Genomic DNA, 17,561 nt, shown 5'->3' with positions numbered 1-17,561 from the left:
GACCTAAGGGGGCTTCCGCAGGCATCCTGGATGGAACGGCGGTGGCCTGGGCAGTGGAGTGGGAGATGGCACTGGGGATGGATCAGGTGGGAGCGGTGGTGGTAGATAAAGAGAAGACTCAGGATGCCCAGAGCATCATGGACAGACGACGCTCCAGCCTTCACTGGCGGTCCTTCCTGCAGCTTTGTGCCGGCCCTCCTGGCCCCCCGCCCTGCTGAACTGCAGACACAGAGTCCGGCTGCTGTGGGGCGCTGGGGGAGGGGGGCGCCCGGGCCACGACTCCTGTAACCACTATAACCATGGAGGAGCTGAGTCCCAGGGCACCGAGTGGGAGTGCTCACACACAGAACCCCCATGGCAATGTCAAGGGCATTGTCGGTGGTGCCAGGTGCCATGGTAGGTCACCATGCGGAGTGCGTGGAGCTTATTCCTCATGTGTCCAGACCATGGGATCTCTGAGACAGAGCCAGGGAAACCCAGAGGACTGCAGGCTCCTGAGCTCAGAGATCCACCTGGGTGGGGCAGCATGGCCAGGGAAGGTGTCCTGGGTGGGCGGTGATGTTGTAGCTGGACCCAGAGGATAAGCAGGGACTACCCAGCAACAGGGAGGATCAGGGCAAACGGTCACCGGAATGGTGGGAACGGCACGTGCAAATGTGGAGCAGGCAAGCACTGGCAAGGGTGTGGAGAGGCAGGCGAGGCCAGCGTGTGTAGGGGAGCCTGAGGAGGGGCTTAAATGGTTGACCAAGGTCGATGGACTTGGTCCCAGAAGGGTGCAGTGCAAGGTAACCTGGCCTAGGCCCAGGCCAACTGCCTAATGTGCGGGAGGCAGGGGGCATGAGGATACCAGGGTCACGTGATAAGTTCGGTTTCCTGGTTACCTCCAAGAAAGATGACAGGCTGCATTTGGGGAGACAGCTTACGAGTTTATTTGGCTTCATTGGATCCCAAGGCTAAGGCCCCAACCCTGGCTGGGGCAGCAGGAAGGCACCCAGAGAGCCCTGGCCCCAGGTGACCCCCAGAATAGGGGGGGTCCAGGCACTAAGCCCTGGGGCAGGGGCCACAGTAGCAGGACTTGGTCAAAAGTGCTGGTGATAGCTGAGGCCAGCCCCTCTTCCCTGCACCTCCCCTCCTCCCTGCACCACCCCTGGGGGCAATTCCCTGAGACAGGCTCTGGTCCTCCCAACCAGCTGGGTACAGTGTTGGGCCCCAGTGGGGGGCAGGTAAGTCAGGGGGACCTACAGGTTGCAGGTGTGGGGGTGCAGGCCCCCCATCCAGTGTGAAGGCTTCCTGTGCAGTGTAGTGTTCCTGGCCCCCAAAGGGGGGTGGAGTCCCTGGGGGAAACCTAGGCAGCTACAGAGGCTGGCCTGGCTCCCATTCCAGTGTATGCTGTGGCTCCTCTAGGTGGCTGGAGTGTGGGGCAGTGGCCTGGCCCACTCAAGGCCCCGCCTCTGGCACCCATGGAGCCTGGGCACCCATGTCTTTGGTCTGCGCCCTGCAGTCCTGGGGGCCCCCCCGGAAGGGGTTGGCAGGTGGGGAGTCCCAAAAGGGGTCCGAGTCTGGGAACAAGGTCCAGGGTGCCCGGCGGGGCGCAGGCTGTGGTGAGGGCAGGGGGGAAGGCCTCGGCCCAGCTGACACGAAGCTCCACGGGTCGATGCGGCTGCGAAGGGGTGAGGGTCGAGGTCGGCTGATGAGGCCCAGGGGAGGTGAGCGTGGGGTGCCTGGGGTGCCAGGAGCAGAGCGTGATGTCCCTGGTGGGGGTGAGACAGTGCCTCCTGTGAGAGTATGGGAAGGGCACAGGGTCAGGTAGCCACGAACTTCTAGGTGTCCCCAGAAGGCACTGCCCTCCTCGGGGCCTCAGTTTCCCCATCTGCACAGTGAGCTACTTGACTCGGCCTCCTTGGCCCTTCATGACCTGTGTGGTGCATGTGTTTATTCCGTAGCGGTTAAGAGCGCGGCCTGTGGAGAACAACTTGCCTAGACCTGGCTGTGCCTTAAATTTCCTCATCTAAAAAATAGGTATCAGAAGAGCACTTAGTTGGCAGGTGGTTATGATAATTACACGAGGCTATCTCTTTAAAGCGCCACAGTGCCTGGCACAGTGAGCAGCCAATGGGCGTTTGCTACCAACAGTGTATTATTATTATTTCTTTTATTACTTTCCTTATTTCACAACTGGCCTAAACCAGCCCCACCTGGTTCCTGACCACCAGCTGAACTTGGAACTCAGCTCCCTACATGCTCCTCAAGGCCTGCAGAGTCCAGTTAGGGGTCCAGCAGACGGCTGTGGCCCCAGCCTTGTCGCCCTGCATGTGCCCCCCAGCCACTTCCCCTCCTCTGGCGGCCCCCATCTTGCATCCGGGCAACAAGCCAGTCTCCGGGCCACTCACCGCGCATCTCCTCTTCGCGCCGGGGGCTCTTGGCTGACCGCTGGCCGGCAGGAACACCCAGGTCCAGCAGAAGGGGCGCAGGGGTGGGTGGGGTGTCAGGCGTCTTAGAAGAGAGGCGCATGAGTGGGGAAGGGGGCAGCTCGGCGGGGCACGGCGTCGGCACTGGTGTGGGAGGCATTGGCGGGGGCTCCCCTCGCTCGCGGCTTGGGCCCCCTGGCGGCTGCAGGTCGCGGCCCAGGCCCAGCGAGGCGAGCAGGGCGGTGCCGCGCAACAGTGCGCGCTCGATCAGCCTGGGCGTCCCGGAGCTGCCGCCGCGCTCCGCTGGGCTGGGCCGCCTTGGCTCCTCGGGCTCTGGGCTCGGCCGCGGGGGGTTACCTGCGGCCAGAGATGGCACAGGTGAGGCTGCGTCTTCTGGGTAGGGGTTCTGGGGACCCCTCAGTGGCCTTGGAACACCGACTAAGTTCTACTCCCCACCAGCATCTGCCCTGGCTGCCCTGGTCCCCAGCCCAGCTCCTCCCTGTCCACTTGAGCCTCCCCCATCACACACCCACACTGCGGCCTTTCACAAGGTGGGGGCTGCAGGGAGGGCAGTGCAGGCCAAGGAACCAGCAGGAGCAAAGCCTGGGAGGCAGCCAGGGGGCCCTGGAACCCACAGATGGCAACACAGGGGCCCAAGAGGAGGCAGGCTGAGGCCAGATCACAATGGGCCTCAGTGGTCTCAATGGTCAGCCAGGAGAAACGTCCAGGCCCAGGAGCAGGGCTGGCCCCACTGACTGGGATCAGCACCCTGTGTTCTGTGCCCACCCCCTTCCTAGCTTGGCAGCCCTGGCCCTTCTGCCCACCAGCCCGCACTCCAGCTGTATCTTGCAGGAAGCACGCAAGTGAACTCCAACAGCCCCGAGGGCACACATCATTGTCCCTATTCCAGAATGAGGAAACTGAGGCTCAGAGGGACAGTGCCTTGCACAGGGTCACAGCTGGTTTATAGACTATGTGTTTGTGCCAGGCCTGAGCTGATGTAGGGGTGTTATGTTGTCTGATCCCTGTGCCTTCTCCGAGGCATTCCAGGCTCAGAGAAGTTAAGGGCTCACATAAAGCTGCACAGCCAGGGAGGGACGAAGCTGGCCTCACCCAGGCAGGGGCAGCAGAGCCTTTGCTCTCCACCACTTCCCGACCAGACTCCACCCTAGGTTTCGAGATTTCGGTGTCCTACCTTCCAGGCTAGGGTTGGCCTGACTGCATTTTAGACCACCTGGGGTGGGTTTGGAGATTCTGTCATTAAAGAGGAGGTGGGGGGTGTCTAGGATTGCCTCCTATAAGCCCCAATTTTGTTAGATCCCTCCTTGGCTCCAGAACCTGCCATGGCTCTCCACTGTCACTAGAAGACAGTCTGGCCTCCTTGGCAGGGCTTTCAACGTCCTCCCTGGCCTTGCTGCTTCTGCCTTTCCTTCCTCCTCGGGCCAGGAAGGGAGTGGGCCTGCCTGGAGCAGAGCGTTGGGGCGGGTGTCAGGAGGAAGACATGCAAGGCTGGGAAAAGTGAGCTTCTCCTATGAACCAGGACATGGCTCAGAGTCCCCTTTGTCAGCCACAACCCTTACTCAGACTCTCTGCCTCTTATCTTGTCTCATGTCCACTTGTCTCATGTCTCATGTCCACCTTGAGTGGGGACTGCCACTCAAGGGCGAAGGGAATCCTTCTAAAATGCAAACCTGCTAAGGGCAGGTCTGTACTTAAAACCTACCTATCATTTCCAGGCCCTTCCTGAACTGGCTTCTGCCTACTTTTCCAGCTTTATTGACTTATTCATTCAAGAAACATCTACTGAACTGTGTGCCAAGGATGCAGGCCTGGCCCACGACCACTGCCTTAGGCCTGACACTCGCTGGTTCTCAAGTCTTCTCTGAGGCCAGCTGCGGTGGCTCACGCCTGTAATCCTAGCACTCTGGGAGGCCGAGGTGGGCAGATCGTTTGAGCTCAGGAATTCGAGACCAGCCTGAGCAAGAGCAAGACCCTGTCTCTACTAAAAAAAATAGAAAGAAATTATATGGACAGCTAAAACTATATAGAAAAAAATTAGCCGGGCATGGTGGCGCATGCCTGTAGTCCCAGCTACTCGGGAGGCTGAGGCAGGAGGATCACTTGAGCCCAGGAGTTTGAGGTTGCTCTGAGCTAGGCTGACGCCACGGCACTCTAAGCCTAGGCAACAAAGTGAGACTGTGTCTCAAAAAAAAAAAAAAAAAGTCTTCTCTGAGTTCAGCCAGGTTTCTTCCTCCTCAGGTCTGGTGAGCCCCGTACCTGTGCATGCACCACTCCCTCTGCCCAGCTCACCTTTCCTATCTCAGCTTTCAGTGATTTCTTGTCACCATCCAGACCCAGCTGAGACATCATCTCCTCCGGGAAACCTTCCCAGAATCCCCCAAAACTGTCCAGTTATTGCTCAGGTTGTGTCTTACACAGTCTCTACTGTACTTGTTTATTTATTAGTCTGCCTCTACCACCAGACTAGGATGTGCCTGAACCCAGGGCAGGGTTGATCACTAACATGCTGTTAACTGGCTCATAAAATGCATCAATTCCTATTTGATGGAAGAATCCACTCATATAATCCTTGCACTAACAACAAGGTGATTGTTATTAGCTCCATTTCACAGGTGAAGAAACTGATCATTTACAGTGAGTTGAAACAGAAGAGATGAAAGCATGCTTAAAATAAGCAAGAGAGGGCCAGGTGCAGTGGCTCATGCCTGTAATCCTAGCACTTTGGGAGGCTGAAGAGTTCAAGAGCAGCCTGAGCAAGAGTGAGACCCCTGTCTCTACAAAAAATAGAAGAGTTAGCTGGGTGTAGTGGCGCTCATCTGCAGTAGCTGTAGCCCAGCTACTCATGGAGGCTGAGGCAGGAGGATCACTATGATGATGCCATTGCACTCCAGCCTGGGTGACATAGCAAGACCCTGCCTCAAACAAACAAACAAACAAACAAACAACCCCCCCCCACAAAACCCCCCAGAACAACAAGAAAAAAACCAACCAAACAAAAATAAATAAATAAAATAAGCAAGAGAGGGCCAGGTGCGGTGGCTCACATCTGTAATCTCAGCACTTTGGGAGACCAGTGTGGGACGATCACTTGAGGCTAGTTCAAGACTAGCTGAGGCAACATAGTGAGGCCCTGTCTTTACAAAAAATAAAAAAATCAGCTGGGCATGGTGCTGTGTGCCTGTACTTCCAGCTACTCGGGAGGCTGAGGCAGGAGCATCCTTTGAACCCAGGAGTTTTAGACTGCAGTGAGCTATGATTGCACCACTACACTCCAGCCTGGGTGGAGTGATAGAGTAAGACCCTGTCTCTAAAAAAATAAATAAAAATAAAACAAAAAATAAAATAAGTAAGAGAAATGAGACAAAGGAAGAGAAGATAGAGTCTAGCACACAAGATGAGAGTGAAGAGAAGTTCCTGCAGTCAATGGCTTGAGACACTGAGGTTCCCAGAGGTAAGTGACTTGTCCAAGGTAATTCAGCTAGGATTTGAATTTGCCTCCAAGCTTTCTGGCAGAAAGAGTTGGCAACCCTGTTGTTTAGGAGAAAGCAGCATGACTGTTCTTGACCCAGCGGTAAAGGTGAAATTGCTTCCATGGGCCCTCATGGAGAGGACATGGCCATGTGGTAGTTAGTGGCTCCAGGGCAACAAGCTTCACAGGGCTGAATGCGCCCTGACAATGTGCAACTCACTGCAACCAGTTCCCTCGGGGCCAGGACACCCAGCAGGGGACAAGCTGGGTGGATGGGAGATGTGGCTCCCTGATGGGGTGGCTTATGCCTGGGACAATCTCACAGGGTCTGGGACCTCTGTGAGGTCCTATTCTTTGATTCTCAGCCAGGCTTCTGACTCTGTGGGTGGTTGCAAGGTCAAGGTCATGTATTCTCATGGACCCAGATAGTGGCTAGAGTGTGGGCTTGGGCTCAGCCAGCAACTGGGCTAGGGCAAGTGACGTCTTTTCAGGTAAAGGGACACACTTTAGAAGGATAGAGGTCAGGTCCTGTGTCTCTGCCCCTGGGAGCTCAGGGAAAGCAAGGCCAAAGGGCTCTGCAGAACATGGTTGGGGCTGCTTTGACCTACACACCTGGGTTGACAGGACCTCAAGTTCTCCATTGACCCTTCTGGCCTGGTGCATTCTAGAGTGGGTAAATCCAAGAAGCCCCCTTGGTCTTCCAGTTCTCAGTTTAGTCCCTGCAGCACAGCCAGCATGGGTAATACAACTGCTGGAGGAGAAGACTGTGGGGCACCGGGGGTCCAGGGCCCTACCTCTGGAGTCAGATCTAGGTTCAAATCCCTGCTCTGCTGGGTGCCTTCCATCAAACCTTGTAACCTCTTTGTGCCTCAGTTTCCTCCACTGTAAAACTTGCTTATAATAATACCCACCTCACAGAATTGTCTGGTACATAGAAGAGACCCAATAAACCTTACTTGGTGTTATTCTATTGGATGTAGCTCAGGTGATGGTGGATGTGATTGGCTGGGTGGGGTGGGAGGAGTCTCAATTGTTTGCTGAACAGGACTCTGGTCTGAGAGCAGCTAAGCGGATCTTGCATGCTGGCTGTGAGCAGCAGGGAGGCCTGGGGGCTCCAAAAATGGTCCCTGGGTTGGCACAGGGACCCCCAAACAAGGGAGGGTATAACCTTCTAGCCCCTGCCAAGGCTGAGCAGTGTTGCACTGAACCCTCATCCCTCTGACACCTGAGCCCTGCTCTTGGCCCGACCCTCCAGCCTCCTGAACAGCTTGTATGTAAGAAATCCTTTCTTTAGGTGAAAGCTTCCAAGGAAGGTCACTATGAGCATGGGAGCTGAAGTCTTTCTCTGCGTTCAAATCCTTAGCTGGGGGGTCTTAGGTAAGTTATTTCACATCTAAGAGTCTCAGTTTCCTTATGTCTAAAATGAGGATAATAACAGCACCTCCCTCACAGGGTCGATGCTTGGATGGAATGATTGGCACGCAGAAGCCCTGAACTGCCCTGGGTGTGGTGAGAATGGGCCCAGGATCCTTGCCTGCTCGGCTGTCTTGCTCTCTTCTCCACCTGCAGGCTCCCCAGAAGAGGTCTGAGAAGCACAGTGTAGCACTTGTCTGGCTCCACCCTACATGGGCAGTTTCCTTCCCCTCTCTCGGGGCTTCCTTTCCTTTGGGTACCAAATTGGGGGTACCATTCTGTCTTCCTTTTCTCCCAAGGGCCTGCTGAGGGCATTGGGGCTACCACAGGGGCAGGACAGAGCCCTCTTGCAGGCTGGGTCTGAACAGAGGGACTAGGCTCCGGGCCCCCAGGTCAGACCTGGGTTCTAGGACTGGCCCTGTCCTGTCTCAGCCTCAGTCTCCCGTTCTCCAGACTGAGAACAATCAGGGCAGGATTCCTGCTCTGCCTGCTGTCCTCTCATGGCCTCCCCCAAGATGCGCACAGAAGGAGCTCCCCGCTGCTAGGGGGAGGCAAGGCCACTCACCATTGAGTGTTGGGGGTGTGGAAGGAGATCCTAAGGGAGAGGAGTCATTTGAATCCAGGTACCAAGTGGCTTCGTCCATGCGGGATGTTCTCCTGGTGAAGGGAGGGAGAAGAAGGGACACTTCATGAATCTCAAGACTGGGGGAAAGCAGACAATGCTGGGGGGAGGGGGACACTCACCTCCCATTCTGGGCTTCCCCAGGCTTGGGGGAACTGGGACCCCAGGCCCAGCAAGCTCGCCGCTCTCCATTGCTTGAGTCCTCTAGCCGTCGGGGGGACTGGCGGCCCCATGGCTGGCCTGGTTCTGCTGGCTCCACTATGGGGGGGAACCAATGGAATCTCAGTTGACCCTTGTCCTCTGCCCATCATGAGTCAAACTTCAGGGGCAACTCTTAGAAGACAGGGAGCAGACTGGGCCGCATACTATTCCCAGTGTGGGCTTTGGGCAAGATAGATGGGTCCTGGGGCCAGCAGTGGGGTGGGGCACCTCATCTAGTCCTTCAGCTGACGTTTGCTGCTTAGTAGTACAGACATTGACACCAACTGCCTGGGTTTAGATTCTGGCTCTGCCACTTATTAGATGTGGAACAAGTTACCTTTTTCACTTTGCTCATCTATAAAACTTAGACAATAATAATGATAACTACTTAAAAGAATTATTGCGAGGAATTAAATTAATACAGAGTCTCATACAATTGTCTGAATAAAACAATAAGTAAAATAAATATTGTTTGGGGAACTCAGAGGTAACAGTCTAGACAGATAGGGTAGGGAGCCTGGGGAGGAGGAAGAAGGGGAGGAGACACTTGGTGGGATTCACCTCCAAGGATGAGGTTTGACAGAGGGTAAGGGGGCTGGTGGGGGAGGTGTGGTGGGGAGGCGAGGTTTCTTACACTGGATGGCCCGGAACCGCGGGAAGGTGGGCGAATCCCCAGCCCCGACCTCGAAGACGTTTCTTCTCCTGTCAAGGCCGGGGGAGGCCTGCACGGTGATGCGGTGCTTGAAGTCTGGGGTTTGGGTAGGGGGATGCAGGGTATAGGTTTGTGGTGAAGAAGAGCCAGAACCCCAACCTGCAGGGGGCCTCGCCGGCTCCCAGGCCACGCAGGCAGTGGCACGGTGGCTGTGTGATTGGGGGCCAACCTCACTGCCTTCCTGGGCCCCAGGCTCTGAATAAGGAAAGCCAATGGGCTAAACTCCACCTCCCTCAGAAGCGCAGCAGGATCTGCGATTCCGCCGTGCCGGCCGGCCCTCCTCCCCCTCAGGCCTTCCCAGAACTTTCATGAGCCCCGCCCCTTCCCGGTCGCAGCCACTCCCAGACCGACATGCAAATATTTCCGCCAGAACCCGCCCACAGGCAGAAAAAACACTCCTGGTCCCACCCCTTCTAGCCTTCGGCTCGCGGTCCCACCCACCAACACCTAAGCCAATCCCAATGCGGACAGCACCCAAGCCTGATCCCACCCCTCCGCCCACGCAGCCAATGGCGGGGCGGTGTCCCGGGGCCCGCCCCTTACCGAGTGGCATGCTGATGCGCTCGCCGCCGTCGCGCGCCCTGAGCTTGCTGCGCTTGAAAGTGCCGCGGCGGCGACGCACGTGCGGCCGCTCGCGGTCCACCTGTTGCAGCAGCAGTGTCAGCTCGCGCTCGAACACCTCTAGCTCCCACTGGGCCAACAGGTGCTCGCGCCGCCGCAGCTGCTCCGCCTGTGACCGCTGCTCGCGCGCAGCGCGCGTCAGCTCCTCCTCGCGGCTCAGCAGTTCCTGCGTCCGGGACAATGAAGGCGGTGGGGTCAGCCTGGCACCGACACCGGCGCCCGCCCCAACTCTTCCAACCTTGGCCCTTCTCCTCGAACCTTTTCCTTGGCCCGCAGCTCGTCAAAGAGGCCTTGGATCTCGCGTTTCCAGCCTTCCTGCATAGAATGGAAGGAGTCCCGCGGCATTTCCCGAAGGACCTGCGCCTCTAGCGCCTCCAACTGCTGCAGGATGGAGGCGAAGTCGGGCCTGCGGTGGGGGTCCTGCGCCCAGCACTCTAGGTGCACGGCGTGGAGAGGGGACAGAGTAAGAAGGGGGTCTGTGGGTGGATGCGTCCTGGGCCAGGGAGCTCTGCCCCTCACCCGCCCCATCCTGTCCTCTTACCTGCCATGAGCTGTGCGAAGGGCTCGGGACAGGTAGATGGGATGGGCAGTGTGAGCTTATTAACAGCCACGCCATAGGCCACGGCAAGGCAGTCAATGCCACGGTAGGGCACTTCCCCAGTCAGCAGTTCCCATAGCAGCACCCCAAAGCTGTGGGTGAGACAAAGGGTCTGTGTCCCCTCCTGTGCCCATTTACTGCCACTTCACCCCAAAGCAACCAGGAACTAAATGGTTCCATCTGTCTGCCCAGCCCTAGACTTAGGCAGCCACCTCTGCCCTCTGTAGCCCCATAGCAGACCCTGTCCACCCCCCACCAGGGTCGCACCTCCAGACATCACTGCCCTTAGAGAAAGTGGAGGCCTTGATAACTTCAGGGGCCATCCAGGCATAGGTGCCTGCAGCGCTCATTTGTGTGGTTTTGTGCCACTCTCGGGCCAGGCCAAAGTCAGTGATCTTCAGGGTCTTGTGCTCCATGTCATCACCCTCAATGGGCTGCAGCAGCAGAACTAGGGAACAAGAGGGGCAGGATTATGGATGCTCCAGGATCAGGTGGTAGGGACAGGGAAAGAGCTGGGAGCAAACTCATCTGACCGACATCCTGGCTAGGCACAGAGGTGAATGGGTCTAGATCCTGCCCTGGAGAGCACACAGCTGGGGGCAGAGTGGAATCAGACAAGAATGACAACATTGAGATACATTTTCTGAGGGTCTACTGCAGACCAAACATTTTACACTGGGCCCTACCATTCAAACAACTCCATGAGGTTCATAATAGTATTCCCATTTTACAGATGAGGAAACTGTAGGGAAATTACTTGGCTGAGATCATATAGCAAATAATGCAAAGATTCCAACGTAGTCTGTGTGGCTCCAAAGGCAGCATTCTAACTTTTTGTTTTAGAGACAGGGCTCCCTCTGTTACCCAGGCTACAGTGCAGTAGTGCCATCATAACTAACTCCTGGGCTCAAGCAATCCTCCTGCCTCAGCCTCTAGAGTAGCTGGGACTATAGGCACATGCTGCCATGCCTGGCTAATTTTTTCTAACTTTTCCCTAATACTACACTGAATAAAAACTGGCAATGTGGCAGGCTCTCAGCATTTATGGCTTTAATTTCCAGAGAAATCATCCATGAGTGTTTTGTCATTTTATGGAGGCAGGAGTGTGAATCAGAACCCACATGGGGGTGGGGAGCAGGAGGGAAGCCCTTGGTTAGAAAAGAGGTCCAGCAGGTACCACAGGCCCCCGCTGCCCATATCACATTGTGGCTAGTGCAGCCACTTCCAAGGGAAAGACTCCAAAAGATACCTATTGATGAAGCTGGAAGGGAAGAGAAAGGGTTGGGTTGAAGAAAGTGATGGTGCTTGGCCACAAAAGTGGAGCTTGGGGCAGATATAGGAGCGGTGGTCAGAGTTGGCAGGGGCTCATGGCTTTGACCCCAAATGGGGCCATCATACTCTGTACAGGGAGGAAAAGCAGCAACTTGCAAATCTCTCACCAGGATAAAAATGGCTAGAGTGAGAAGTTTTAGAGAAACAGAAAAAGGACAAAGTCATAGAATCACCAAGGTTTGAAGGGCCCCTCTATTTTCTTTCTTTTTTTTTTTTTAATATATTTTTGCATTTTTATTTATTTATTTATTTATTTTGAGACAGAGTCTCACTTTGTTGCCCGGGCTAGAGTGAGTGCCATGGCGTCAGCCTAGCTCACAGCAACCTCAAACTCCTGGGCTCAAGCGATCCTACTGCCTCAGCCTCCCAAGTAGCTAGGACTACAGGCATGCGCCACCATGCCCGGCTAATTTTTTCTATATATATTTTTAGTTGGCCAGATAATTTCTTTCTATTTTTAGTAGAGACGGGGTCTCGCTCTTGCTCAGGCTGGTCTCGAACTCCTGACCTTGAGCGATCCACCCGCCTCGGCCTCCCAGAGTGCTAGGATTACAGGCGTGAGCCACCACGCCCGGCCTCTTTTCTGATTACAGCCAATTGCATTGTACAGGAGATGTGATATTCAAGTGAACTATGTTTCTGGACATGTGTCAGGCACATCCCTCAGCTCTCCTCCCCAGGGTGACAGGGCTGTAATGGGGGCAGCACAGGGTACTGGGGGTGGGGCAGAGAGAAGTGCACTGACACAGCTGGTGAGTCAGGGAAGACTTCTTAGAGGAGGTGGCAGAACCAGGTACTCACACTCAATTTTCAGAGCCTAAAGCCACAACCCCCAATCCCATTGCTGGCTAAGCCCTCTGGGCCTGGCGGAGGCATCAGGCACTGCTGCCCAGCCCCTCCCTGCTGCCCTTGGCTCTGTTTCTGTGATGCACCCCCAACTCCCAGCCATTTCAGTGCTGGTGCTTCTCAGAGCCCAGCCTCTCCTCAACTTCTGCCTGCCACCCAAGGCTGTCCCAGCCTCTTTGAGGTGCCAGGATCCCCCTCCCCACTGGCATCTTCCACATTTGGAACTCCAGGTCAGACAGAAGTCCATTTAGCTGCCCATCAGCAGCTGCACCTGAGATACGTATGCCCTCAGTGACCACCTTTACCATCCCAGCATGCCCAGCAAATTTTCCTGCAGTATCTCCTAATTCAGAGAATGGTCTTGAAATCCACCCACTCCTCTGAGCCAGATGGGGCTGAGTCCTGAACAGTTTGTAAAGCTAAGGATGATAACAAAACCCACCTCAGAGAGCTGCTACAAGTATTAAACAGATCACGCTTTTAAAGCCTTCACTCTGGGGCTGCCATCTCACAGGGATGGTCTAAATGCCAGCTGTCCTGAAGATTCTACTGCTCACATCTCTCAAGTCCTCTCTCTCCTTTGCATCCTCTGTCACTCCTAACTTCCAGCTTCACACCAACCTCCATCCAGGCTGGCTGCTGGAGGCTCAGACCTGACCATTAGTAAGCCCCAAAGAAGCTCGTTCCAAAGAGGAACCGCAACAGGCAGGCAGATGGGCGGAGTGGGAACAGGCACCTCCCCTGGTGCCAGGGTCCACCTCTCCTCTTGAAGACCAACTCTTGCTGCTTCCTGGCCAGTATCTAGCCATTTGTGGGACCCCACAGACTGGCAAAACACTGTCTTTACCAGAATCTCAGGCTGGGTGGCCATTGTCTCCATTTTCAGGTGGGGAATATGAGGCCCAGACAGGGGCAGCAACTTACTCAAAGTTTCAGGACTTCTTTTTACTTGTGCCTTTTCTGCTACCTCCCCGCTCCCAACTCTAACACCTGCGAAGCCTCAGCCTCACCTCTGCATCCCCTGCTTTTTCTCCATGCTGCCTTGCTGCCTGCCTGTGCCTTGAATTTGTCTCATCCTGGGTTGCTGTTCTGGTGTCTGATGTAGACCTCGGGCATGGGAGGTCGGGGCTGTGCAGGAGAAGGGGCTAGAGATCCCAAGGCTAGGGCCCACCTCTTAGCACTGCCTTAGGGCTCCCTGGCCTCTGAAAGAGACCTGATCACCAGCCCCTCCCTGGACTGGCCTCTGTGGGGCTCGGGAGTGGCCTGGGCAGCTCACACCTCTTCCGCTTCCCTCCCATGGTCCCTACTTCTCCTTTCTGGGAGGCCTGGGCCAGGTCTCCAAATAGGGAGGGGGGTCTTTTGGGGTAGAACTGGGGGAGGTCAGGCCCAGGCCAGCCTGGCTGGTCAGTCCTGTGACTCGTGGGCCTGGAGAATTCCCCCTCCTCTCCCTGCCAGGCTTCCTCACAAGGCCCCCATTGTCCAGGAAAATCATGCCATTGTTTCCTGCCTATGCCCCCCCAGCTCAGGGACTCCCCCCACCCCAATCCCGCAGACAGCAACTTGGGCCTAGGACTGGGGTCTGCAAGGTTGGATGCCAGGCTCAGAGAGGCTGAGGGCACCTTGCCTGCCCTTCACCACCACCACCCAGACTCTGAGAGGGAAGCAGGGGCAACCCCTCCACCCCCCAGCTCTTTCCTCCCCTGCAGGCAGCTGGGCTAGGGAGGGAGCAGGGGCTGGAGCAGGGGCAGGAAGCCGGCTCAGGGGCAGCAGGAAACACAGGAAGCAGTGGGGAGGGTGGGGAGCAGGGGCCCGGGCTATTGTTCCATTTTTTCTGGAAAGAAAACGGAGGAAAAACAGAAGATGGGAGTCCCCTCCCCCTGGGCCTTCGGGGAATCCCCCCAGGCTGGGTCAGGGAGTAGGGGTCCCTAGATGGCCAGGTCCATGAGTGAGGCTGAGAAGTAGGAACTGTCCCCTTCTATGGGTGAGAAGAGTGGGTGGGGTGGCTGGCAGGCCTCCTCTGCCACTCCAGCCCTGGCAGGGAACTTGGATATCACTGGGTCCTGGCACCCTGTTCCCTGCAGCCCCTTGTCAGCTCAGGCGAAAAGGCTCACAATATCCACGCTGACCCCCTTCTAAGAACTTTTCATGCTCTCTAGTGACCCCACTGAGCCTGGTCCCCTCCTGCATTTCCAGTGCTGTCCAGCCTGCACCCAGGGCTCCAGCAGGGCGTGGGCCCTAGTGTCCCCCTCCTGTGCTGGGTCCTGTCTCCCTGGCTTGCTTTCTAAATGCCTGCACCAGGGGAAGCCCTCTGAACCTGTCACTCGCTTGTCTTGGGCCAGTAATGTGCAGTATGTATGGGCCTGAAATGGCTGGAGATGGAGTCTCCCTTAGCCCAGCATGCCCACTACAAGTGGTAGTTCCAGGCAAGGTTCTCTTGTGATCCAGTCCTCTAATGTCCTCATCCATGGCTGAAGACTCACTGTGTGTAGGGCAGCCTATGCTGGAGCTTGCCTAGCCCATTCAGCCATTTCACCCTCCTTTTTACAAAGTCTGAAATTGAGGCTCTGAGTTGAAATAACCAGCTAGAGGTCATGCAGCCAGGGAGAAGTGGGGCCAGAAATTCCAGCCCTGCCCCTAGCCTTGACCACCAAGGGGGCGCTTTCCCCTCTGAGATATCTGCTCTGGAAGAGCTGTCCACCACAAAGGCAGGGGAGAGCAGAGCACCAACACAACTGTGAACTTTAGAGGACAGGAAGACAAGGAGCACCAGCATCCAGGGGACTTCCTTGAGGTGGTAGCCATGATTGGGCAGGATGCTTATGGCCCACCTGAGAGATCCCAATTACTTAACTTGCCCAAGCTGCAGCTGCAGGCTGGGGTCAAGGTATTCTTCTGAGGCTGGGACAGGAGGATTCTGTTTACTGCCTGGGACTTCTGCTTTGGGGCCAGTGTGAGCCCAAGGGCACCCCTGGTCAACGGGGGTTCCCCTAGGATAGGCGCTCCTGCCTCCAATAGATCCCTAGTTAGGCTCAGCTGAGGGTTAGGAGCAGGTGTGTGCCTGGGCCATGCCACACCCCCAGCCATGCCCCCCAAACTCACTGTTGTTGGACTTGAGGTCTCGGTGGATGACGGGCACCAGGGCCTCGCAGTGCAGGTAGTGCATCCCACGGGCAATCTGCACGGCCCAGTTGACCAGTACATGAGGCGGCACACGTCGCCCAGCCAGAGCACGGCTCAGGGGCCCACCAGCCGCATACTCCATCACCAGGCACAGGTTGGGTTCCTCCAGGCACACGGCCTTGAGGGCAATGATGTTGGGGTGTGCCAGCATGGCGAAAAGCCGGGCCTCCTGGCGAACACTCTCAGCTGTCACACTGATGTCCTCATCAGGGTCCTGGCGAGCTGCCTTCACAGCCACCAGCTCGCCTCGCCAGCTGCCACGGTAGACCTTGCCAAAGCCACCAATGCCGATCACCTCCTCCAGCCGCAGCTCCTGGAAGCTGGCCACCTCGCAGGGGGGCGGGCCGCCACCCCGAGACACATAGTTGGATGGAAAGATGCCCACCTGCCCACCCACCTGGCCCGCCCACCATCCCTCATCTCCTGAGATGGCTGCATCCCGGGACAGCACCTCCACACGGTCACCCTTCCTCAGGGCCAGCTCGTCCTGTCCACTGGGCTCGTAGTCAAACAGGGCTGTCCACACTGGGTTGGCATAAGCCGCTGCCTTTGGAGACCCCTCCGGCCGGCCTCCACCACCACCCCCGCCGCCCCCACTGCCACTGCCATTCCATGACCCCAGCGGACTCTTGAGGAAGAGGTTCTTCAAGGGCTCCATGGCCGGGAGCCAGCGTTGGGATGTGTGGAAGACCTCCTCTGGGTGCCCGTGGTCCCCACCCTTGCTGGCTGCCGAGGCCCTAGTCCCGGAACCTGGGCATCCAGGCCCTGGCCCTCAGCCCCAGACCCACGCCTCTCTGGGGAGCCAGGAGTGCCGCCTCCCGGCCCCCCGCATCTCGGGCTTCTGGAGGAGGGCACCCAGGGCAGTGTGGTCAGGCTGGGGGGGTGGGGCCCCGGGGCCTCCGGTGCCTCACCATGGCTGGCTTGGAGGGGTCCGAGCTTCCCTCGGTCCCGGAGCAGTCCTGGGAGCCTGGCTCGAGCACCCGCCAAGTGTAAGGTGGGGCCTGCCAGGGGCAGCGCCTGGATTCCGGTTGCGTCTTTTTGCGCAGAGGGTGGAGGGAGCGTTCCCAGTTGGACCGAGGCTGCCTCTTCCTGGCCCCAGCTCCTTTGGCCCCGACGGCTCCGACCCCGTTCCCTTCTTCCTCCTCCCTTTGTACTTTGGCCCCGGGGGCGGGAGGCAGAGGTGGAGGGTGGAGTTTCACTTTTTTCCGCTCTTCTCCCTCCTGCAGGAAACAGCATCAGATGACGCGGGCGGGTTGCACCGCTCCCCTCCCGGAGGCTCCGGGCGGGGAGTTCCCGGGTAGGCGGGCCAGGAGAGATAGGAGGGAAAGGGTAGCTCCAGACCCTCCATCGCAGCAGGCTTTGGGATCTAGGAAGAAAACCCCCAGGCTGGGTGCTTCGCTGCCTCGGGTTGAAGTTGGCTTTTAAGGACGGGCCACCTCTGCCCTCTGCATCTGCATCAGCATCAGCAAAATGGAGTTACAGAACTTGCACTTGGGAGTGGGGCAAACCCGAGTCTGTTCTTGGCTACCAAGTTGTAGAACTGTGTGATCTATCGACTCTGAGCCTCATTCTTTTCATCCGAGGACGAGAAGCTCTGCTTTGCAGAGCTAGTGGGATGGGGCTAGGGAAGATTGGAGGAAGATGGAATGGCTGCACCTCTAGTTCTTGGAACAGGTTGTCTAAGGCTTTCCTTTACCCCTCACCTGGGAAACGATCCGCTTCTTCATATCCCTTCCCCAAAGGAGGAAACCTGAGACTGTTGTCCAGAACTTTGCCCAGGATTGGATTCAGAATAGCTGAGTCGCCCTCACAACGGCTGAATTGACCCCGCTTGCTTTGAGCCTGTCACTTTAAGAAAAACGACACTATCCTATTTCGACTGTTTCTGCCTGTTCCGGAGGGTCTTTCTGTACATAGTAGGTCTGAGCTCTGACCCGGAAGTAGAGGCCTCTAGGAGCTAGAGGCGCTCGTGACGTTGGAGGTCCAGCACTAAAAGGGGAGGACCAAGTGGGGCGTGTTTCGGTAGCCGAGAACTCTTGTTTAGCCCAACAAAGTCCACGCCTCCATCTTTTCCCCGCCTCCTGTAACTCATTGGAAGAGCTCTGCGCCAATTACTCCGCTGCTACCCAATGGTTACT

The 17,561-nt window shown here is 56.8% G+C and overlaps 1 protein-coding gene across 1 annotated transcript; it reads right to left on the bottom strand.

The window, feature by feature from the left end:
• Positions 1-907: 907 nt before the first annotated feature.
• On the bottom strand, positions 908-17,169 carry MAP3K11 (mitogen-activated protein kinase kinase kinase 11). The gene is made up of 11 exons (XM_069471544.1): positions 17,127-17,169; positions 15,343-16,643; positions 10,333-10,513; positions 10,009-10,157; positions 9,726-9,901; positions 9,390-9,633; positions 8,769-8,882; positions 8,056-8,191; positions 7,877-7,968; positions 2,391-2,765; positions 908-1,775 (listed from the first exon to the last, which is right to left on the bottom strand). Exons 2-11 carry the CDS (start codon positions 16,079-16,081, stop codon positions 1,438-1,440), a joined length of 2,544 nt encoding a protein of 847 aa, XP_069327645.1. The 5' UTR covers positions 16,082-16,643; positions 17,127-17,169; the 3' UTR covers positions 908-1,437.
• Between the last annotated feature and the right edge of the window lie 392 nt (positions 17,170-17,561).

This window comes from Eulemur rufifrons, chromosome 6, assembly GCF_041146395.1.
Source record: "Eulemur rufifrons isolate Redbay chromosome 6, OSU_ERuf_1, whole genome shotgun sequence".
Classification (NCBI taxonomy): Eukaryota; Metazoa; Chordata; class Mammalia; order Primates; family Lemuridae; genus Eulemur; species Eulemur rufifrons.
The sequence above is the reverse complement of the archived record's forward strand: the minus strand, read 5'-3'. Positions and strand labels throughout refer to the sequence as shown.